At 32.2% G+C, this 26,423-nt stretch overlaps 1 protein-coding gene across 1 annotated transcript; it reads left to right on the plus strand.

Moving 5' to 3' along the window:
• The first annotated feature begins 19,727 nt into the window (after positions 1–19,727).
• LOC119601934 lies at positions 19,728–26,068 on the plus strand. Its single transcript, XM_037953201.1, has 2 exons — positions 19,728–21,046; positions 21,112–26,068. Exons 1-2 carry the CDS (start codon positions 21,032–21,034, stop codon positions 23,725–23,727), a joined length of 2,631 nt encoding a protein of 876 aa, XP_037809129.1. The 5' UTR covers positions 19,728–21,031; the 3' UTR covers positions 23,728–26,068.
• Positions 26,069–26,423: the final 355 nt, after the last annotated feature.

Genomic DNA, 26,423 nt, shown 5'->3' on the forward strand with positions numbered 1-26,423 from the left:
TCTCGTTGCAAATTTTGTAAAGTACGCGAACGGAATATAGTAACAAATTGTTACAAATTACCGAGAACTCGAACTGATATATTGTTGATAGAAAAACGTTCTAAAAACCCATAGAATTATATTATGATATTCAAATTTGTCATTTAGCTCTTTTTATTTAAAACATATCAATTATTACAATTCAATAAGTTTCTTCCAACTTCCTCAGATACTTCATTTACGAAAAAATTAGAATGGCAGGATCGTTTTTCTTTAAATCGTTCCACAGCGGGGATAGATAAAGTCATCGAATGGTACATGACGGAGCATGTCCTTCAGATTTCAAATTTTTTTATTTCGAAAATTCATTAAAAACTTTCATTATATTGATGTCTAAATCAAATGTTAATAACTTTAACGCATTTTTAATAAATGTATTATTTAATACATGACAAAGGCATCCAAACCTCATATCAAATGGATGAGAATTATATATTAAGTCCTTAAATAGCGATTCTATAAGTAGAATAATTGTCTATGGTCATATTTATACCTATAAAATTATGGTAAAATACAAAAAAAAAAAAGTACAAAAAGAAGTACATTTGCGTACTTCTTTAGGGGTTATGCAGTTAAAAGTACAATTACTAAAAAAAAGTACGCGTACTGCTGAAAACAGTACGTCTGGCAAGCCTAGTTACATCAAAATCTAAATTAACGTTTGGAAAAATTAGCGAACTTGCAATAATTTGCATGACATCCCCAAAATGTAAAAAATGTATATTTGCAAAACTATAACATTTAGAATCTTCAAAATCGTAAAGTGTTTTTTATATACATTGATTTTAGGGTAGCAAAGCACACTGGTTATAGCTATTATATATATAAAAACAAGTAAGAGTGGTATATTTGGTTATGCCGAATTATATATACACTTCACCACGGTGTATTTAAAAAATATCAATTCTATAAAATTTTAATTTATTTCATTTTCCCATTTATATCATTACTAGCTATACCCAGTGTGCTTCGCTACCCTCATCGTAATGGAATAAAATAAATATCATTATTGTAAATGTATATATATCTGCAATATCAAAAATTCCCCTTTTAGAGAACTCTTTAAGTTTGATTTTATGATTCTAGTCTCAATATTACAGAAAATTAAAAAAAACAGTTGAAGAACGAAAAAGTACCAGACAGTGCCTTTTTATATATTTTCATTAAAACAGGATGACGCATGTTTAATTTTCAACCAGAAACCAAAAAAATCGCATAAAGATTTTGATACAATCAGGAAGCTACATGTCCAATTTTATGTTTTTAGGTTCAATATTATAGAAAATTCGAAAAGTATTAGTAAAAGAACAAAAAAGTACCGGAGTATTCTTTTTCAATTTTCGTTCAATTGGGATATTGCGTGTTTAACTTTATGTTTATATATTCAATATTTTAGAAAGCTCTAAAAGTACCAGTACCAGTGAAGTACGAAAAAGTACCAAAAAACCTATTTTATTTAATTTCATGTTCCTAAGTTCAATATTATAGAAAATTCAAAAAGTACCAGAAAATATTCCAGTTTAAATTTTCATTCACTCAAGTCCCTGATTGCTTTTATAGATTCTAATTAACTCCGGCTCCACATGCTTAATTTCATGTTTCTAGGATCAATATTATAAAAAACACAAAAGTACCTTTTGAAGAACGAAAAAATACCAAAAAGTGCCCTTTTATAGGTTCTCACTTAATGCAGGCTCTAAACGCTTAATTTCATGTTTCTAGGTTCAATATTATAGAAAATTCAAAATGTACCTTTTAAAGAACGAAAAAGTACCAAAAAGTCCCCTTTTATAGGTCCTCACTTAATCCGGGCTCTACATGCTTAATTTCACGTTTCTAGGTTCAATATTATACAAAAATCCAAAAAGTACCTTTTGAAGAACGAAAAAGTTCCAAAAAGTCCCCTTTTATATGTTCTCACTTAATCCAGGCTCTACATACTTAATTTCATGTTTCTAGGTTCAATATTATAAAAAATTCAAAAAGTACCTTTTGATGAACGAAAAAGTACCAAAAAGTCCGCTTTTATAGATTCTCATTTACCACGGGCTCTACATGCTTAATTTCATTTTTCTAGGTTAAATTTTATAGAAAACTCAAAAAGTACCTTTTGTAGAACGAAAAAGTACCAAAAAGTCCCCTATTATAGATTCTCATTTACTCTGGGCTCTACATGCTTAAATTCATGTTTCTAGGTTAAATTTTATAGAAAACTCAAAAAGTACCAGTCGAAAGACGAAAAAGTTCCAAAAAGTCCCCTTTTATAGATTCTCATTTACTCCGGGCTCTACATGCTTAATTTCATGTTTCTAGGTTAAATTTTATAGAAAACTCAAAAAGTATCAGTCGAAAGACGAAAAAGTACCAAAAAGTTCCCTTTTATAGATTCTCATTTACTAAGGGCTCTACATGCTTAATTTCATGTTTCTAGGTTAAATTTTATAGAAAACTCAAAAAGTACCAGTCGAAGGACGAAAAAGTACCAAAAAGTCCCCTTTTATAGATTCTCATTTACTAAGGGCTCTACATGCTTAATTTCATGTTTCTAGGTTAAATTTTATAGAAAACTCAAAAAGTACCAGTCGAAAGACGAAAAAGTACCAAATAGTCCCCTTTTATAGATTCTCATTTACTAAGGGCTCTACATGCTTAATTTTATGTTTCTAGGTTAAATTTTATAGAAAACTCAAAAAGTACCAGTCGAAGGACGAAAAAGTACCAAAAAGTCCCCTTTTATAGATTCTCATTAAGTAAGGCCTCCGCATGCTTAATTTCATGTTTCTAGGTTAAATTTTATAGAAAACTCAAAAAGTACCAGTCGAAGGACGAAAAAGTACCAAAAAGTCCCCTTTTATAGATTCTCATTTACTCCGGTCTCTACATGCTTAATTTCATGTTTCTAGGTTAAATTTTATAGAAAACTCAAAAAGTACCAGTCGAAGGACGAAAAAGTACCAAAAAGTCCCCTTTTATAGATTCTCATTTACTCCGGTCTCTACATGTTTAATTTCATGTTCCTAGGTTCAATATTATAGAAAATTCAAAAAGTACCTTTTGAAGAACGAAAAAGAACCAAAAAGTCCCATTTTATAGATTCTCATTTACTCCGAGCTCTACATGTTTAATTTCATGTTTCTAGGTTTAATTTTAAAGAAAACTCAAAAAAGGACCGGTGTAGAACGAAAAAGTAGCGAAAAGTCCCTTTATTATTAATTTCATGTTTCTATTTCAATATCATAGAAAACTCAAAAAGGACCAGTTGGAGAATGAAAAGTACCAAAAAATATCACTTGGTACCGGGGTTCCAAATAACACCCCATTAGGATATTTAGTGTTTCTAAATTTAAAAATTTTATCTAAATTGGATCATTGTGGTTGAATAAAATCAAATTTCCCGTTTTTACCCCTTTTGGTACTTTTTTCCTCCCCATTAACGAAATAAAAATTCTATTCCAAAAAGTTGCAACATCGTAGTGGGAGCCCGTTATTATGTATTCATATGTATAAGTTAATAAACCAAAAAAATGTTTTATGAAAAAAGTACCAAAAATAGGTACAATTTTAACCCCTTAAACGTCCGAATATCCAAAAAGTACTAAATTCATATTTTTATTTTTTCGTTAAGTTATGAAGGAGTCAAAAATATTTTTTGAATGTGCACTGGTTTAAAAGATACATGGGGTGCGAAAAAAGTACCAAAATACAGTTTTTACCCGTTTATTCCCTAAAGGGGCCGAATTTTAAAAAAGTACCAGACACCTGTCCGTTTATTTTTTAAACGAACGGCGATAAGCTTTAAACTTTTTTTGTATCTTTTCTAGTTTAGGAGATATAAGGTTACCGAATTTACCCGTTTTTTACCCTTTTTTACCCCCTAAACATTCGAATTTCCAAAAATCCCGTCTTAGTGGATCTATTTGGCGGGAGACCAACCTCCTGTCCAAATTTCAGCTCTTTAACTTCAACCGTTTAGGCTGTGCGATGATGAATCAGTCAGTGAATCAGTCAGTCAGTCAGTAACGTTAGAATTTTATATATATAGATTATAGCAATAGCAAAACGAACAAGAACAACGCTAAACGAAATAAACACACAAAAATACAAAATACACAAGGCAGTAAAACCAACAGACATCCAAACATACGAAGCGAAATACACAAAAAAACAAAAACAAAATACACAACGCAATGAAACCAACAGACATCCAAACATACGAAACTGAATACACCAAAACACAAAAACAATATACACAAGGCAATGAAACATACGAAACGAAATACTCACAAAAACGCAAAAACAAAATACACAACGCAAAGAAAACAACAGACATCCAAACATACGAAACTGAATGCACCAAGAAACAAAAACAATATACACAAGGCAATGAAACACACAGCCATCCAAACATACGAAACGAAATACTCAATGAATAAGCAGTGTTGTTGTTGTTGCTTATATCAAAGCATGAAAAAAATTGTATTTTTTATGAAATTTTCAGAGGTTGTCTCGGATTTTTGCTCATATCAGACGGACAGACAGACGCACAGTGGTATAGGAAAAAAAGAGGGAAATAATTCGGTAACTTCTAAACGGTTAATCCGATTTTAATGAAATTTGGTATGCACAAAGAGGAGGTGTTGTCGAGTTTAGGTTTTGAATTTGGACCTTATAGGCCAACCAGGGGCCCGGCGGCGGGTCCTCAAATTAGGACACCTCGGCTATGTTAAATTTTTAAAACGATCCTATTTCTTCATTTGAGTTCCGATTTAAAAAAAATTTCGTATATAGAATCTCCTCATCGAGCCTAATGTTTTTTAAGTGACAAATTAATTAGGGAAAACTAAACATCTTTTTAGAAAATTTACCTAGCACTATTATTTTCATCCATATATGTAACAAATTTAAGAGTTAACCTTATGGATGAAAACAATAGTGCTATGTAAATTTTCTAAAAGATGTTGAGTTTTCCCTAATTAATTTGTCACTTAAAAAACATTAGGTAGGCATGTTATATATCAATGGAAAGGTAATTTTGTCTATTTTTCAAAACTGTGTATAATTTTTGAAAATTAAAAAATTCGCGGAATACTTTTTTTAAAAAAAATTAAAAAATGTTTTTTATTCAGTTTTTGCGAAGATACAAATTTTTCAAATTGCAATAAAAATTTTATTTATGAATATTTTTTGATGAAATTTTACAGTTAGGTAGATTTTTTTACTCAAAATCCAAAATTAAATAAAAATTTCGAATTTTCTTATTAGAAATCCCGGAATTCCCAAAAAAGTTTTAAAAAAATCCCAAAAATGGGATTTTTTGGTTTTTTGCCTATTATATCCATACCAGGGGCGGGGTTATCGAAACCCGTTACAAAATGATTAAGAACATATTGGGTCATATAAAACAGGTCACTATAATTTGATATCGACTATGTGATTTGAGAATTTTTGCTCAAAATTGAATTTTCCATAAAAAATAGGATTTTTTTGGATGGACCTGGTCCCCTCGGTATCAATTTCAAATTCAAATTTTTAGGTTTTGTTTCATTTATCGTACTTTATGTAAAGTCAGCTTTCCAAAAAGTATAAATTCTATATACATCTTCTTAGAAACTTTTTAGATAACTTAAAAAGAAAAAGATACTTTTTTCCCAAAAAAAATTACAAAAAATCGCCGTTTTTTTATTTTTTAAATTAAAATGCCTATTACTTTGGACTCAGTCATGATTTTTACATAATTTTTTCACTGCTTGATATATAAACTTGTTGTTAAGCGAATAAAAAAAAATGGCGAAAATCGGGAATATTTGGACCCGCTATTATCAAAAAACTAAAGTAAGGACGGTAAAAATTTTAAAATTTTAATTTTCAAATGCGAATATCTCCTAAACTATAAGAGATAATTTACTGCTACGACGACATAGGACGAAATAGGATCGTTTTAAAAATTTAACATAGCCGAGGTGTCCTAATTTGAGGACCCCCCCGCCGGGCTCCTGGTTGGCCTATAAGGTCAAAACCTAAACTCGACAACACCTCCTCTTTGTGCATACCAAATTTCATTAAAATCGGATTAACCGTTTAGAAGTTACCGAATTATTTCCCTCTTTTTTTCCTATACCACTGTGAGACGGACATAGCTTAATCAACTCCGGTACCTATAAGGATCCAGAATATATATACTTTATGGGGTCGGAAAATTATATTTTAGAAATTACAAACGGAATGACATACTAATATATACCCTTCTCACGAAGGTGAAGGGTGTAATGAATGTGTGTTTGTATGTACAGTGTATCAACTATGTTTTTTGCCTACCTTTTTTTAAGAGAATTTTGTTTTTTGTTCATAAATAAAATTCCAAAAAACAGGTAAAAAGTAAATTTATGTTTTCCAATTAAAAATAGAGATTGTGTAGAATGGGAAAACCGAGAAAAAATATTAAAATAAAAATTTTGGTGCATTTGTTGTTGCATTTTATTATTTTTCATCAGAATTTGCACGTCAATAAAGTATTTTGCATATTGAAATTTCCAGTTAATTTTGTTGGGGTTTTCAAATTATTTTTTAATTGGTTTTTGGAATTTTTTGTTTTATTGTTAAAAGGACACCTGTTAAGTATTTTTCAATTGTAATTTTCAAAAATCATATCCTTATTGAGTGAAACTGTGTAGTTATTTGCGTTAAAAATGTTTAAAGGGAAATAATGAGGCAATTCCAATATAAAAAATTAGTTTAGATTTTTAGAACAAGTATAAATTAATGAAATTCAATTATGAGATGTTTAATCAATCATTAAAAAATATAAAATATAGAAATTGATGAAATAACACAAAGAATTATTTAAAAAAACGCACTGAGTTGTCTTTCAAAATCTTCAACTGCCAAAGGAGAGCGACTTGTATCCAAGCAAAAACCATTGAAGTCCTCATTTATCTTCTCCAAAGTCCATATACGAACTTAAAAGAACACTATGTTTAAATTTAGACCTCTAAACAGACCTTAGGTTGTTTGGAAACAATATAAAGTGAATTATCGTGTGGTACGGGAAAAATACTTAATTTAGATATTTACAAATACAGGCGGTTCTCATCACCTAAGATCCACAAAAGCAATATTTTTCAGCCAATACATACACTTATATATAGTTAGAACCCAAATCAAGAATAACTATCTAAATCCAACTACGCCTACTGTATTTTATTCATAAAATAATGCATTCAAAATATGAGGTAGAATAACAAGATTCTAGCATGTAATAGTTCTATAGTGGTATACGGTGATATCCCCATACTTAGAGTGGCTAGGATGGTACTTAGTGTTAGCTTTATTGAATAAGAATCAGTATCATACAATTCTGAATAAAATTCACACAGTACTCCCCAAATAGATGGGGTTTCCGTAATGTAGTTTTTGTTTATAAATTCAAAATTACCAAAAACCCAGATCATTTTTGTTATAATCTATAGATTTATACCCGACTAAACATTTTTTCCAGGTCCAAATCCATTGATTATCTAATATATTATGTATCCAATTCAAAATTACTTATTATTTTCGAAACTAATCAAAGAAACGATAGATTTCATGTTAAGTCAAATATTGAAAATTCTTATAGGTATATAGGATAATAAATCGGTTAAGAAATGTCCAAACTTAGTCGTTCCACTATTAAAATATCTAAAAAATATTATTCTAATATATAGGAGTAATAAAAATATTAAATTTTATAAAATAATGCAGCAATATTAAAAAAATGAACAAAAAACCTAAACAAGCAAAATACTTTATTGACCTTAAAAGTTAACAATACGTTCACATTTTATGAAAAATCTCGTTAATTAATATCACGATTTTACTTTTTATGGTAGAAAATTAAAATATAAGATATTCTTATAGACGGCTGAACCGATTTTCCTGAAATTTTTACAGTGCCTTCCTGTATGTCTTTTTATTTCAAAATTTTAAGTGGGAGGGGTGCCATGCCCTCATTCAAACTTAGTATTAAAAGTCGCATATCTCAGAAAGTACAACAGTTAGAGTCTTCAAATTTTGTATGGACATCTTTGACATCCATAATATTATTTTCGGACAAAATAGGCGGAATGGCTATAGTGGGCGTGGCACTTTCCATATTTATTTATATATTTTTGCACGAAGAACTTTAACATCCATGTAAAAATTTTGCGTAGTAAATTGGTGGACTACAAATGGGGGGCGTTGCTCCTCCCATATGAATAAAATATACAAAAATTCGTTTATCTGGGAAACTAGAGCTAGCTTCTTAAAATTTTGCACGAAGAACTTTAATATTTTTCTGAACATTTTGGGGAAAAAGGTTGGACTTTCATTAGGGGGCTTGGAACCCCCCCCCATATATCGAGATCTGAGAAACTATGAGATCTAAAATCCTCAAATTTTGCAACAACAACTTTGACATCCATGTGAACATTTGGGTAATGAATTGGAGTTGTCGTTTGTCTGGGAAATTTAACATTTATTTCAACATTTTGGGGAAAATGGGCGGACTTTCATTAGGGGTGGTTGGAACCTCCCATATGAATTAAATAGAAAAAGTCGTATGTCTGGGAAACTATTAGTGCAAAAATCCTTTAACATTAATGTCAACATTTTGGTAATAAATTGACGGACTAGCAAACTATTAGAGCTAGAAAAATTCAAATTTTACGTGAAAAATTGTGACACTAATGCGAACATTTAGAGAAAAATGTGTGGACTTTCAATGGGACCTTGGCATTTCCCATATGAATTAAGTACAAAATTTCGTATATCTGGGAAATTATTATGTTATTTAAATTTTTCATAGGTTACATTAAAATATAAATTACCATTTGGATAAATTGGCGAACTTCCAATAATTTGCGTGGCATCCACAATATGTAAAAAAATTTATATCTGAAAACTATTATAGTTAGAATTTTCAAAATCGTAAAGTGTTTTTATACTCTTCACCTTCGTGAGAAGGGTATATATGTTTGTCATTCCGTTTGTAATTTCTATAATATAATTTTCCGACCCTATAAAGTATATATATTCTGAATCCTTATAGATAGCGGAGTCGATTTAGCCATGTCCGTCTGTCTGTGTGTGTGAGTATGAAGTCGAAGTGCACGCCAGGTAAAGCCCTATCTCACGGTGGTACTTTTTCAACCTACATGGATATGCCGGTCCATGTACAAGCACTTTGCTCAAGCACTCGAGCTTTCTAATCTCTTGCTAAAGTAGTCACGTTGGGAAAAGACAGGTGTCATGATCAAGCTCAATCTACGCCGACAAAATGTCGCCCAACCACACTACTATGGCTCTGTTGATTCGGCAACAGCACTAGGGGACGTAATTGTGAGTATGTTGAAATCAGTTTTCAGGAGACCCCAGATATCTGCGAAATCCTAATTTTCAATAATTCTATCGGAAATACGATTGTATAGAACGCTATTTAAAATCAGCCCAATCGGCCCACAAATAACGTAGATATGAGTAAAAATCCATGACCACCTCTGAAAATTTCATCAAAAATTTACTTTTTCGTGCATGCTTATACAAAGCACTAAACAGACAAAAAAAAAACACAGTATCAAACGGTAAATTTTTTTGTTATTTGTTATTTTAATTCTTGTTTATAAACACAAAGCAAATAATGAATATTGCGTTACGTTGTTATTGGCTAGAAACATGAAATTAAGTATGTAGAGCCTGGATTAAGCGAGAACACATTACAGGGGACTTTTTGGTATTTCTTCGTTCTACAAAAGGTACTTTTTGAATGTTCTATAATATTGAACTTAGAAATATGAAATTTAGCATGTAGGGCCTTGACTAGGTAAGAACCTATAAAATGGGACTTTATGGTACTTTTTCGTCTTACAAAACGTACTTTTTGAATCTATATATATAAAAATTAATGTGTGTTTATTTGTTTGTTTGTTTGAAGTCTATAGACTGCTAAACGGCTGGACCGATTTTCTTCAAATTTTAAGAGTACATTCCTGTATATCTGGAAGGAACTACAGGCTACTTTTTATTTTTAAATTTCAAGTAGGCAAGATGCCACGCCTACTCATTAAATAACTATTAAATGTCATATATCTTGGAAACTGGTACAATTAGAGTCCTCAAATTTTGCACGGACAACTTTGACATCCATAAGAATATTTTTGGAAAAAATTAATGACTATAGTGGGCGTGGCAGTATATCTCGGAAAATGTAACAGTTAGAGCCCTCAAATTTGGTCAGAGCCACATAAGTCTCACTATGATTAGTTAGGATAAAAAGTGGGTGGACACCTCCCATATTAATTAAATACACAAATTCGTTTATCTTGGAAACTATTATTACATGTAAATATTTTGGGTAATAAATTGGCGGACTACCAAAGGGGGAAGCGGCACCTTCCATATGAATTAAATACAACAAAATATTTTATTTAAAAAAATTAAAGAACTAGATTCCTAAAATTTTGCAGAAAGGATACAACAAAATATTTTATATAAGAAACTAAAAGAACTAGATTCCTAAAATTTTGCAAAATTTTCAGATATTCATCTGAACATTTTGAGGATAAAAGCGGACTTTCATCAGGGGGTGGCTTGGAACCCCCATATGAATTATATAGAAAAATTTGTATATCTGAGATGTTGTAGAAGCTAGAATCTTTAAATTTTACATGAAGAACTTTGATATTCATGTGAACATTTAGAGAAAAATGGTCGGACTTTCATTGGGGGGATTGGCCCCTCCCATATGAATTAAATACAATACAATATTATTTGCATTTTTCATAACTTGCATTAAAATCCTCATTAGCGTTTGGAAAAATTGGCGAACTTGCAATAATTTGAGTGGCATCTCCCATGGGAAAGTGTTTTTTTTTTTTTTTGCTTTTAGGGTAGCAAAGCACACTGGGTATAGCTAGTTTTCTATAATATTGAACCTAGAAACATGAAATTTAGCATGTACGGCCTTGACTAGGTAAGAATCTACAAAAAGGGATTTTTTGGTACTTTTTCGTTCTACAAAAGGAATTTTTTGAATTTTCTATAATATTGAACCTAAAAACATGAAATTAAGTATGTAGATCCTGGATTAGGTCAGAACACATAAAATGGGACTTTTTAGTACTTTTTCGTTCTACAAAAGGTATTGAGAGAAAAAATTTTCTGGATGGGTCCATAATTGGACATAGCTCGCATACAAGGTCCCCTCCCGAAAATCACTTAAACACGCATAACTCATTACTAAATTAAGATATCCATATAAAATTTGGAATATGTATTGCTCATATGCACAGAAATATTAATATGAAATTTTTTTTTCGATCGGTCCATAATTGGTCATAGCTCCCATACAAGGACCCTTCCCGAAAATCACTCCAATGCGCATAACTCATTACTAATTTAAGATATTCTTATAAAATTTGGTACAAGTATTACATATACAAAAATATTACTATGAAATTTTTTTCCGATTGGTCCATAATTGGTCATAGCTCCCATACAAGGTCCCCTCCCGAAAATCACTTAAACGCACATAACTCATTACTAAATAAAAATATCCATATAAAGTTTGGTACAAGTATTGCTCTTACATACAGAAATATTACTGTGAAATTTTTCTCCGATCGGTCCATAATTGGTCATACTAGGTCCCCATCAGAAAATCACTTAAATGCACAATATTCATTACTAAATAATGATGTAGATACAGAATTTTGAAATTTTGTCTTTATATACATAATTAGTCATAGTTCCTTTTACGAAAATCTCTTAAACGCCCATTACACATTACCAAATAAATCACTTGAACACACATTACTTATTACTTAATTACGATATAGATACAAAATTTGACTGAAATATAGCTTTTTTGTACAGAAATTTTGCTTAAAGAATTTTTTAAGATCGGTCTATAATTGGTCATATCTCCCATACTAGGTCCTGCCCCTAAAAGCACTTTAACCGTATTTAACTAGTTGCATTATCAACTTGTGTAGAACAAAGTTATATATATGTATTTTGAAAATCCTTAAATCTTTCACTCTAACTTGTTTTTTATTTACATTTCGTTAAGGGTAGCAAAGCACATTGGGAATGGCTAGTATATATATATATATATATATATATATATATATAAATGAATGTGTGTTTATTTGTGGGTTTGTTTGTTTGAAGTCTATAGACGGCTAAGTGTCTTTGTGTATGTCTGGAAGGAATTATAGTATAGTAAGTAGTGTTTATAAACCGGTTAACCGGATAACCGAAAAACCGGTTTTTATTGCATATTTCGGTTTTTCGCAAACCGGTTTTTTTAAAACATTGGTTTTCGGTTAACCGGGTTATCCGGGTTTTAAGTCTCGGTTAACCGGTTCCAAAAAAAAACAAATTTTTGGTACAAAATTGTATGTTTTCTCTGATTTTTTATTGTGGTTTTTAAACATTTTGGATAGATAATTCTAAACATTATTTCCGTTTGTGCATATGAAAACAGACCTAAGATTGTTAAACAAATGTAATGTATATAAAATGGAGATTTACAATTTCAGATAATCAGGAAATTAGTAAAAAGTTGGCATTTAAACCAATAAAAAATTAACTATTTAAACAAATTCCAACCATTATATGAAGAAATTTGTTATTTATTAAGACGGATAAATAACATTGATGGTAAAATTCAGGATGCACTTACTTGTTTACTGCGTGAGTATAATAAAAATCGAGAAGTTTCACAAACGTTCTCAAAACGGACTTTATTTATCGAAACATAAGGATTGTTGTTGCCGTCCGAGAACTTATGCTGCTGGGGTTTTTCACAAACTGTAATGGCGCTTAGGTTGATTGACAGGAAGTCAGAATGACACCTGTCAATATTCCTAAGAGTCATTCACAGTAATTTGAACAACCACAGGCGTAGCGAGCGAAGGGAGGTCACTGTCTTGATAGTTCTGGACATAATTTTTGCTATTGATATAGATGGATTATATATTCAAAGGTCAATTTATCCCTCCTATGGCAACTTCCATATACCTAACGAATCAATAATATCTTCAGATCTATATAAGTTTGTTTTCTTATGATATATTAATGTGCATATCTATACTAAAAAGTGCAAATATCTTATTAAGTAATTCATAATAATGACTTTTTCAACTAAATATTATAATATTTTAAAGATTTCCAAACATTTCGGTTAACCGGTTTAACCGGTTTTTTTATACTCGGTTAACCGACAAACCGGTTTTCTAGAAGTGGTCAATTTTCGGTTAACCGAAAAACCGGTTTTTCCAAAAGTCGGTTTTTTATAAACACTAATAGTAAGTATAAAAAGTAGTCCATTTTGTATGGACAATTTTGACAATCCTATATAAAGAAATTAATGCATTAGTATTTCTGAGATAATATGTATATATATAAGTTAGAGTCCCCAAATTTTATGAGAGACACTTTAGTAATAATATGAATATTATAGACAAAACAACCCCCCGCCCCCCACCATATGAATTAAGTACAAAAAATCGTATACCTGAGAATCTATTAGAGATAGAATCCTCAAATTTTGGCGGATAAGCGTTAGGGGGCGCATAAGAATAAAATACAAAATTTCGTATATCTAGGAAACTATTAGAGATAGAATCATCAAATTTTGTAAGAAAAACTTGACACCTATGGAAACTACAACAGGTAGGAGACCTGAACTGTTGTACAAGTAGCTTTAGAATCAATATGAACATTTGGTTTAAGAATAAGTCGACTAGAAATGCTGGGCGTTGCTTCTTCCATATAAATTAAATATTCAAAGTCGCATATCTGGGAATATAAAACAACTAAAAAAAATTATATGGGAATATGGTTTTTAGTGTAGCAAAGCACGCTATGTAAGCTAGTGTTTAATATAAAGAAAACAATATTCACTAAAAACTGAAATTTTTACTCATACATGTTACTACTGCATCTATACTCCTTCCCACAACCTATTTTTCTAATTCAAACACAATTCACTGCATGAGTACCGGTAATACCCGGAGTGTTGGTCAAATAAAAAGTCATTCTCAAAAAACTTTTGGATTCGCTTTTAAGTGCGTCAAATACTTGATCAGTGGACATTCTACCTCTATTTTAAAACATTATAATATAATATGTTTCGATTTTAATTAAATTTAAATAACAGATAAAATAATGATAAAATTTATGAAATTTTGTCATTCCGTGTGTAACACCAAGAAATATTCATCTGAGACCCAACAAAGTATATATATTCTGGGTCCTTATGAAATTCTGAGTCGATTTAGCTATGTCCGTCTGTCCGTCCGTCTGTCTGTATGTCCGTGTAAAACACGCTCACGTTAAAACGAAGCAAGGGAAATTAACGCAATTCAGCAAAAATATTCATTATTGTCCGGTACTGAAAATGAGCAAAATCGGTTCACATCGGGAAAAGTTATGAATCAAAATTTAAAACAACTCCGAAAAAATAAGCATTTTTTATACATTCTGATGTAATTTTCTCGAAAACTATGCAAGATAATTTCTTAAAAGTCATTATACATTCGTTTCTACACTAGATCTTGATTACTGCTGAAAATTGCCAGAATCGGTCCATAATTTCATATACCTCCCATACACAAGTACATATTCCCGGAAAATGAGTTTTTTGTTGATAACTTCCGTCAGAATGCTGATATATTCACAAAATTTTACAACTTAAAATCTTATGTCAATAGAATTCATTGAGAGAAAAAATTTTCTGGATGGGTCCATAATTGGACATAGCATCCATACAAGGTCCTTCAGGTTCCCTTCAGAAAATCACTTGAACACACATTACTTATTACTAAATTACGATATAGATACAAAATTTGACTGAAATATAGCTTTAATGTACAGAAATTTTGCTTAAAGAATTTTTTTACGATCGGTCTATAATTGGTCATATCTCCCATACTAGGTCCTGCCCCTAAAAGCACTTTAAACGTATTTAACTAGTTGCATTATCAATTTGTGTAGAACAAAATTATATATATTTTGAAAATCCTTAAATCTTTCACACACATGCATACATGCACATTATTAAATATCGTTAAAGCATATTTTAGGGCGCTATAAAAATATAAGAGAAAATGTAATGTTCAATAAATTTTGGAATTGTAACAGATTTAAGCTGTTTAAATCTTGGGGTTTTTCTATTTAACTTATTTCTACAAATATTTGATCAATTAAAAAAGAATTAATATAAAAGTAGCTGGTGGAGGGTATTTAAGATTCGGCTCAGCCCAATATAGCACTCTAACTTGTTTTTCTTTTTTCTTGAAAAAAATTTGTTTGTTTATTTTATTTTATGTGAAAAGAATACACAGAAGGATACTTCCAAATAAATTAGAGTAGGGTAAACGAGAATGTTTTGTTGTTGTGCAAACGAAAATATGTATTTACATATTTATTTGTCCATTACAATACAACTACAAGTTATATTTTAAACTAATTTACCGAGCAGGGTGACGATGACATACGCCCGTTGTAATGTAGCAGACTAGGGTCTCTGGAGGGAATTTAAAATTTTTGTAAAATATTTTATAAATAATTTAAAGTTTTTAAAAAACATATTATTTTTTACAAAAGCATATTGCAATTTTTTCTTTTTACACACAAATATGTATATATAAATGTTGTTTTTATTAAAAAAAATTAATAAACTAACTTTTTAGAGTAAACTTTTACAAAATTTGTTTGTATGTACGCTAGATTATTATCTTCATTATCTCTCAGACATTCACTCAGACCTCTTAATGGATTTAAGATAAATCCAGTGAAGGTTTTAAAACCTTCACTGGATGTTGAGAAAATCATTACATAACATCTTTGTATTATTCAGTCTTTGATATGTGTTTTGTTCAGCATAGTTGAGGAATGAGAAATTAAGAACAGTGCAAATTTGATATTGTAATTGACTAAACGTTATCTAGCAATGCCTAAAATTTGGAAAAAATAAAATGATTAATAGAAACGTGCAAAAAGGAGCTACATATGTGGAAAATTAAAAGGAAATATAAAAAGACATTATAAACTAGTTCACAAACAAGATATTGATAATGAAAGTGATAGTGGAGATGAATGTCAAAAAAAGAAAGGTAAAATTATAAAATTAAGCACCGCAATGGATAAGGAAAATTTTCTGAAATGTGGGATTGCTAACAAAAAAAAAAAAAAATATTCCATTTGGGATATTTGATGACCAGGAGTGCTTTAAGCAACAAATTGCACCATACGAAGAAAGTTTAATATCAATTTGAACTCTAACAATATTGGTGTAATTTTAGAAAAGCGAGTGGCTACATAAAAGCTGAGATAAGTGCTATAGTAAAAAATAAAATTATCAGCTTAATGACAGACACTGCCAGCCGAATGAAAAGGAATGTCCTTGGTATCAACATTCAAAATATAAACAAGTCAGAGTGCTATATTCGGCTATGCCAAATCTTAAATACCCTCCACCTGTAAGCTACTTTATATATATTACTAGATACGTATTTAATAAATTGTGCTTCCGTGATGAGGGTGCTATCATTTAGAAATCATATACACCTTTTATGGAGATATGGCCAATTATTGGTCAATCCGAACAAAATTTCGCAAAATGATTTATCGATAAAAAACACACTATGTTGGATTTTATATATTTATAATTGAATGAAATATATTGGAAAAAGTGACTTATAAAATGGGCCTTATATGAGAACTAAGACCAATTATGCATTGATCCTAATTTAAAACAAGTAAGAGTTCTACATTCGGCTGTGCCGAATCTTATATACCCTTCACTATGATGTGTTAAAAAACAGTCAGTATGAATTTTAAAAATACCAATTGCAAAACGGTAAGGTACCAAAAAGTCCCCTTTTATGGGTTCTCACTTAATCCAGACTCTACATACTTAATTTCATGTTTCTAGGTTCAATATTATAGAAAATTCAAAAAGTACCTTTTGAAGAACGAAAAAGTACCAAAAAGTCCCCTTTTATGGGTTCCCACTTAATCCAGGCTCTACATAATTAATTTCATGTTTCTAGGTTCAATATTATAGAAATTTCAATAAGTACCTTTTGAAGAACGAAAAAGTATCAAAAAGTCCCCTTTTATGGGTTCTCACTTAACCCAGACTCTACATACTTAATTTCATGTTTCTAGGTTCAATATTATAGAAATTTCAAAAAGTACATTTTATAGAACGAAAAAGTACCAAAAATTCCCCATTTTATGTGTTCTCGCCTAATCCGGGCTCTACATACTTAATTTCATGTTTCTAGGTTCAATATTATAGAAAATTCATAATGTTCCTTTTATAGAACGAAAAAGTACAAAAGTTTTTTATAGGTTCTTACTTAATCAAGACCCTACATGCAAAATTTCATGTTTCTTGGTTCAATATTATAGAAAATTCAAAAAGTAACTTTTGTAGAACGAAAAAGTACCAAAAAGTCCCCTTTTATGTGTTCTGGCCTAATCCGGTTCTGCATACTTAATTTCATGTTTCTAGGTTCAATATTATAGAAAATTCAAAAAGTACCTTTTGTAGAACGAAAAAGTACCAAAAAGTCCCCTTTTATGTGTTCTGACCTAATACGGGCTCTGCATATTTAATTTCATGTTTCTAGGTTCAATATTATAGAAAATTCAAAAAGTACCTTTTGTAGAACGAAAAATTTCCAAAAAGTCCCCTTTTGTATGTTCTGACCTAATCCGGGCTCTGCATATTTAATTTCAAGTTTCTAGGTTCAATATTATAGAAAATTCAAAAAGTACCTTTTGTAGACGAAAAAGTACCAAAAAGTCCCTTTTTATAGGTTCTCATCTGAAGTGGATCTTATATGACAAATTCAAAAAGTACCTTTTGTAGACGAAAAAGTACCAAAAAGTCCCTTTTTATAGGTTCTCATCTGAAGTGGATCTTATATGACAGATATATGAACAATTATGAACCGATCCGAAAAAAACTTATTTATATAGCTATTATACCCTCCACCACCATTAGTGGTGATAGAGGGTATATATAAGTTTGTCATTCCGTGTGTAACACCAAGAAATATTCATCTGAGACCCAACAAAGTATATATATTCTGGGTCCTTAGGAAATTCTGGGTCGATTTAGCTATGTCCGTCTATCTGTCTGTGTAAAACACGCTCACGTTAAAACGAAGCAATGGAAATTAACGAAATTCAGCAAAAATATTCATTATTATCCGGTACAGTTTGGTATTGAAAATGAGCAAAATGGGTTCACATAGGGGAAAGTTTTGAATCAAAATTTAAAACAACTCCGAAAAAAATAAGAATTTTCTATACATTCTGATGTAATTTTCTCGAAAACTATGCAAGATAATTTCATGAAAGTCATCATACATTCGTTTCTACACAAGATCTTGATTCCTGCTGAAAATTGCCAGAATCGGTCCATAATTTCATATACCTCCCATACAAAAGTACATATTTCCGGAAAATGAGTTTTTTGTTAACAACTTCCGTCAGAATGCTGACATTTACACAAAATTTTACAACTTAAAATCTTATGTCAATAGAATTCATTGAGAGAAAAAATTTTCTGGATGGGTCCATTATTGGGCGTCATGAAATAACTCCCCACGAAATAACTCCCTAAAACAAAAATGAAATAACTCCCTAAAAATTTGTTCAGAAAGCAAAAACAACGAAATTTGGGGATTTAATTCGTTTTCTGGGGCATTATTTCACATTTAAAATGGTGAGTTATTTCATTATGAAATAATTACTCAAAATTCAAAAATGAAATAAATTCCTAAAAATATTTTTGGGGAGTTATTTCATTATATTACTTTTATCACACGAAATAAAAAATATAGCGTCATGAAATAACTCCCCACGAAATAACTCCCCAAAACAAAAATGAAATAAGTCCTCAAATTTGGGGACATATTTCATTATGAAATAATTCCCCAATTTAAAAATGAAAAAAAGCCCGAACGAAATGAAATAACTTCCTAAAATAAAATGAAATAACGGCGCTGCGAATTATGGCCCCAGGTAAAATGGTCCCAAAATATAAAACGAAAAATTGCCCCAATGTTGGGGTCAAAATTCATTATGAAGTATAACCCTAACATTTTTTAAGAAAAATCACCCCAAAATTAATGAAAAATCTCCCCAAGGTTGAAATGAAACGTGGCCCCAAATATTGGGTTAATTTTCGTAATAAAGTCCAGTGTCATATTTTCCATGGGCGTTATGACTCACTAAATTGAGTCTAGTGTCCATGGACGTTATAACAATTTCAAAAGTGTCACAATGCATATGAGCAATGTAACATAAAGTCCATGGATTTCAAAGAGTCCATTCATCAAAAGAAGGCTTAAATTAGCGAAGCCGGTATTCGAAATACCCCAGAGTTTAAAATCGCTGCGCCCGGCCAAAGGCCGGCTATCCAGAACACTTTTTAAATGGAATCCAAAATGCAACATACACCAAATTTAGGATAAATTCTTTTGGGGGTAAAAGTATCTGTTAGGTCACCGTATAATAATTACTAACATTATTATTTTGTTTTGTTTAAATTTTCCATTTTTTTATTGTATTTAAATTTATTCATATTTTTGGCTCACTGTTGCCACTGTAATTTGTCATTATTTTTTGTTCATACTAACCATTGTACATATTTTTGGTAATGACCCGTTAGTTTTTATTATTTGTTTCTCACTCCAATTCTTATTATAAGCATATTGTTGTTGCTCTTAAAAATGCAATTTCTTATTTTGGAGACTTATTGCATGTATTTTGTTTTTGCATATTTTGAATATAAATAAACAAGTTGAGTTGGTACATTGGAAGTGAGAAACAAATAATATTACAATAACAACAGTGTAGCCCTTATTTACATGATCAATTGTTAGGCTTAAGAAAAGAATTTTTAAATAAATAAATCATTGTCATAGTTGAATTCAATCGAACAACATCATCTTTTATTCGTGTCTCGGTACCACGGTAGTTCTTTTGTGTTTGTTAATTAATCACTGCCCATCGAACATTTCAGCAACCTATAGACAACAATTCAAAGTAGACCGAATTGTTCTATATCGTTGCCGGTGAAGAAAAAGCTCTTCATCGTACATTTTTGGCGCCCAACGTGGGGCAAGTGATTAATCTAAATCTTCCTAAATTTGTCGTTCTCGGTCCGTGGTATATTCTAAAAACTTTTTGTTGTAGTACAACTTAAAGAAAAAGTTTACGGTCATATTGTGAAGTGGAAACAGTGGTTCTATTACAAGGGCAATATCTAGTGCTACAAAAAGAAAAATAAAAAACTTTGTGGTTCAATAAAAAAAAAACCTATGCAACAAAAAAATTATAAATCATTTAAAAAAAAACTAGACAGTGCAACATATAACAAAAAAAAAAACTGTTAAACAAATTTGTAGTGACGTACCTACTACAAATCTATTTTTTTTTAATACCTATTACAAACATTATACAAATTTTGTCGGCTCGCTAAATAGAATCAGTTTTTGTCGAAAAATAAAATAAATAAAAGTGACTCTAAAATTTTACCGCAAATTTTTATGTACAAAAATAAATAAACTTTGTTCGCTCGTAATTCGGGTTAAATAAATTTACCGCTAATCTTTATATACAAGAAAATACATAAATTTGTTCGCTTTTGGTTCCAGTACATAATATAGAATTTTGTGTATACTAAATTTGTCGCTCGGAATATTGCGGTACATATTTATATAGAAAGTGAATAAATACATAAAGTTTGTATATAAACATTTTTGGCGTAAAACTTTTGGCGTCGGTGCTCTACAATACATAGTATCATCCATTTTGAAATTTGTTTTTGGAAATTTTTGGCTCACTTAACCAAACTTTTGGAAATTTATGATGACTTTGGAAGAGGTTAAGCAGCAACGGGCTAATACGAAGAAGAGTATTACCCGCATCAAGAACCAAATCGAAGCCAATGGAAGGGGTGAAGGTAAGACACTTTCGTCTGCTGAGTTGAAGTACCGTTTGGGGATACTGGAGTCATATTTTAAACAGATATTGACGTATCAAACACAAATTGAAAAATATGATCCCGAGGATAATGCTAGGCCCGAAATTGAAGATTTGTACATCTCAGCCAAAATGAATATCCAGTCGCAGCTTGGTGAAGATGTTCATAACACAACGTTGTCCGAGTCCACCATTTGTTTCCCAGCTCCCAGCCATAAATTGCCCCAACTCAAATTGCCCACATTTAGTGGTAAGTACAGTGAATACAAGAATTTTATAACGTCGTTCAATCAAGTTATCGATCGTGAGTTTGGCCTATCAAATATTGAAAAGTTTAATCATTTGCTCAACTGCCTCCTAGGCCAAGCTCTAGAAACGGTCAAGGCTTTCCAGATTACGAACGAAAATTACCCGAAGGCTCTGGAAAGGCTCAAAACGCGTTATGATAATAGCTCGCTTATTTTTATGGAAAATATTACCGCCCTTTTTGAACTTCCTGCCATGTCCAAATACAATTGTGCCCAATTACGAAGTCTCGTCGATAATGTTTCTGCCCTTTATAGTTCCTTACTGTCTCTTGGCTCACATAGTGATATTGCTAATTCCATGCTGATTTACATAGTGATGGAAAAAGTGGATGAAGATACCAGAAGAAAGTGGAAAGATTCCTTGGACTTTACCAGATTGCCAACATGGGATGATTGCTTCAAGGTCCTTGAAAGGCGTTGTCAATTTTTGGAATCGGTTGATACCAACCATACTTTTGTGGCCCCTCGTAAGCCTGATCATCAATCTGGTAAGTCCAAATCTAAAAATTCAAAACCTGGCTATACTTTTTCGGTATCAAAACGCTCTTGTGTGCTTTGCTCCAAATCTGACCACTCAATTAGTCGTTGTTCTCGGTTCAAAGATATGGATGTTAGTCAAAGGTATGAAAATGCAAAACGTCTAAGCCTTTGTCTAAATTGTTTGTCCAAAGGGCATCAAGTAAGTAGTTGTTCCTCCACATTCAAGTGCAAATTTTGTTCTCGCTCGCATCATAGTTTGCTTCATCGGTCTCAGCCAGCTTCTCGGCCCTCGTCCCCTGCTGCTGAACCTACTACTTCTCATGTTGCCTTGAATGAATCTTCTGCCTCGGTCCATACCCATATGGAAAAATCCTCGCCGGAACAGGTGCTGCTTGCTACTGCCATGGTTCTAGTTCGTGACTCCACTGGTCGCTATCAATTGGGACGCGCTTTGTTAGATTCTTGCTGTCAATTGAATTTCATAACCGATGAATTTTCCCAAAAATTACATTTGTCTCGTACAAAACAAACTACTGAAGTCTCTAGCATTGGTAACACTCTTAGCAAATCTAAATATAGGTCGTCCACAAATGTAAAATCTCGAGTCACAGATTTTGAAGTTTCCCTCTCATTTTGTGTCACACCTCATATTTCATATCAACCTGATAATGAATTAGATGTCTCATCCTGGAATTTGCCCCCAAATACTGAACTTGCGGATGAAAACTTCTTCAAATCAAAACGAATTGATTTACTTATTGGTACTGAAACGTTTTTCGACATTTTAGCAGTTGGTCAAATAAAACTTGGCCCTAATTTGCCTAAATTACACAAAACACTTTTCGGATGGATTGTAGCAGGTCGTTATGTATCAAAACAACCCAATATTTGTGGCTCTTCTTGTATGCTCTCGATAGAAGAAGATATTGATCTTAAATTACAGCGCTTGTGGGAAATCGATGAAGTTCAATCTGGCTCAAATGATTTGACACCAGAACAATCTGAATGTGAAACATTTTTCAATGATACTGTTCATCGTGAATCTTCTGGTAGGATTGTTGTTAAATTGCCCTTCAAGGAATCTCCTGACGCTTTAGGTCTTTCTCGAAATATGGCTCTTAAAAGATTTGTATCTCAAGAGAGACGATTTGCTCGTGACAGCAATCTTAAATCACAATATGTTGCTTTTATGAAGGAGTATGAAGATTTTGGACATATGAGTCTAGTTCGTAGCCCTCGTCTACACGAGCCTCATTATTTCATCCCTCACCATTGCGTTTTCAAACCAAGTAGCACTTCCACAAAGTTAAGAGTTGTTTTCGATGCCTCGTGTCCATCATCGTCCCAGAAGTCTCTCAATGATCTTCTTATGGTTGGCCCAACAATTCAAGATGAGCTGTATAAAATTTTACTTCGGTTCCGTCTTCATCGCTTCGCTCTTACTGCCGATATAGTAAAAATGTATCGACAAGTCCTTATTGACTCCCAAGATAGAAAATTCCAATATATTTTGTGGAGAAATTCAGAAGAGGAAGAAATTCGAACATATCACCTAAATACAGTCACCTATGGAATGTCAGCTGCGCCCTACCTTGCCATCAAAAGCCTTCACTATCTCGCAGACCAATACATGGACCAATTCGAACTTGGTGCAAAAACCATTAAGTCATCATTTTACGTTGATGATTTTCTTTGTGGCTCAGATACGCTTGAAGAATTGTCTCGTATGAAGCTTATGGTTGTTGTTTTTACTTTCGTGTTAAAACTTCTTCAGGAAATGTTGTTGTTCGGCTCTTTACTGCCAAATCTAGAGTTGCTCCTACAAAGCGAAAATCGTTACCCAAACTTGAGTTATGTGGCGCACAGCTTCTAGCAAAATTGTATTCCAAAATCAAAAATCTTTTCGCAATACCAAATCTGGAAGTCGTTCTGTGGACAGATTCGCAACTAGTTCTTCACTGGCTAAAGCAACATTCATCTACTTTGTCAGTTTTTGTTGGCAATAGGGTATCAGAAATTCAAGATCTAACTAATGGCTGCGTTTGGCGACATGTCCCAACCCAGTTCAACCCTGCTGACATCGTTTCTCGTGGTTCAACTGTGCAGGAACTCGCCTCATCCATCTGGTTCAACGGACCAGCATTTCTCGCTCTCGATCCTGTTCAGTGGCCCCCTACTAAAACTGATAAACTCTCCGAAGAAAATCAGCAAGTATTCGACAAAGAAAAGCGGAAAACCGTACTTCATCTTGAAACAAAATCTAACTACATCCTCGATTCTGTTGGAAAATATAGCTCGTACTTAAAAATCATTCGTATTATTGCCTGGATGTTTCGTTTTGCTCAAAAAACAAAAACTAATATTTCCAATTCTGACTCTTTGCAGCCCCAAGAATTAGAAAATGCTAAACTTTGTATCGTTTTCAACATCCAGAAACTACATTTTCAAGATGACATAACTCGAGCTCTAAAGAAGAAAGATCCCCAAGGTGCTCTAAAGTGTCTGAACCCCTTCCTAGATTCGTCAAATGGTTTCAACTTGCTCAAGGTCGGCGGACGCTTGGAGTACGCGGCAATTTCTGAAGGCCAAAAACACCCCATAATCTTGCCCAGCAAATGCCATTTCGTCTACTGTTACGTACGTCATCTGCACATCAGTAACTACCACGCTGGACCCAAGGCTCTAATGTCATTGATTCGCCAACAATTTTGGATCATCAACTCCAGGAATTTGTGTCGCAGCATTGTAAATTCGTGCCCTCAATGCATTCGCTATCGCCCAAAGTTGTTGCAACAAATGGTGGGAAATTTGCCTGTGGAACGACTCAACCCGTCAAGGCCCTTCGCAAGGTGTGCTGTCGATTTTTGTGGTCCAGTCAACACCTACCTAAGAATTAGAGGAAAGGTCCCCTACAAGACATACATCGCTATATTTGTTTGTCTCGCTACCAAAGCTGTCCATATTGAAGTGGTATCCGACCTGTCAACAGATGCCTTCATTGCTGCCCTAAAACGGATGATTGGTCGTAGAAGTCTGCCCACAGATATATTCTGTGATAATGCAACAAATTTCGTTGGTGCAAACTCTAAGTTGGCTCAATTAAAGTCGTTCCTTTTTGAGCCAAAAAATTCAAATTTTATTACAAATTATTGCTCGAATCAATTTATTAATTTTCGATTTATTCCCCCTAGGGCACCACATTTTGGCGGATTGTGGGAGGCGGCCGTTAAATCGGCCAAAGGTCACTTAACCAGAACCCTGGACAACACAAGGCTCACCTACGAAGAACTCGCAACGGCTATGATTGAGATAGAGGCAGTTTTAAACTCGAGGCCCATTTCGCCTCTATCCTCAGATCCCAGTGATTTTGAAGCTCTTACACCAGGACACTTCTTGATAGGCGCTCCCCTCCGTAGTTTGCCAGAACGTGATGTCCCTACAAATGAGATTAACAAACTTGAATATTGGGCCCGAATAAGCGCCATCAAGCAACAATTCTGGAAAAAGTGGTCCCATGATTATATAAATGAGCTCCAGACTCGCAACAAATGGACTAGCACCAACTCTAATATTACCCCTGGTTCCCTAGTCATCATCAAAGAAGATAATTTACCCCCGCAGCGTTGGCTCATGGGTAAAATCATCAACATTGTTCGTGGAAGAGATGATCGTGTTCGAGTTGTCGACATCAAAACTACAAAAGGAGTTATACGTCGCCCTATCCACAGACTGGCTCTTCTATCTTCTTGAAAGTGTCCTTTCAATGGGGCCGGAATGTTAGGTCACCGTATAATAATTACTAACATTATTATTTTGTTTTGTTTAAATTTTCCATTTTTTATTGTATTTAAATTTATTCATATTTTTGGCTCACTGTTGCCACTGTAATTTGTCATTATTTTTTGTTCATACTAACCACTGTACATATTTTTGGTAATGACCCGTTAGTTTTTATTATTTGTTTCTCACTCCAATTCTTATTATAAGCATATTGTTGTTGCTCTTAAAAATGCAATTTCTTATTTTGGAGACTTATTGCATGTATTTTGTTTTTGCATATTTTGAATATAAATAAACAAGTTGAGTTGGTACATTGGAAGTGAGAAACAAATAATATTACAATAACAACAGTGTAGCCCTTATTTACATGATCAATTGTTAGGCTTAAGAAAAGAATTTTTAAATAAATAAATCATTGTCATAGTTGAATTCAATCGAACATCATCTTTTATTCGTGTCTCGGTACCACGGTAGTTCTTTTGTGTTTGTTAATTAATCACTGCCCATCGAACATTTCAGCAACCTATAGACAACAATTCAAAGTAGACCGAATTGCTCTATATCGTTGCCGGTGAAGAAAAAGCTCTTCATCGTACAGTATCCCTTTCTTAAATTCTTTACAAATATTTTTTATAAAATCGCGCGATTTAATAACAAAATATTTTATGTAATAATATTTGTTGTATTTTATATATAAAATATCGCGCTATAATGTTCTGAATTTTTATAAAATATTAATAAATAGTAATAATGAAAGATCACCCCTAATTATTATATGGTTTTTTAGGT

This window comes from Lucilia sericata, unplaced genomic scaffold (genome assembly GCF_015586225.1).
Source record: "Lucilia sericata isolate MDLA Ls3-8-SP2 unplaced genomic scaffold, ASM1558622v1 Contig000200F_arrow, whole genome shotgun sequence".
In the NCBI taxonomy this organism is placed as follows: Eukaryota; Metazoa; Arthropoda; class Insecta; order Diptera; family Calliphoridae; genus Lucilia; species Lucilia sericata.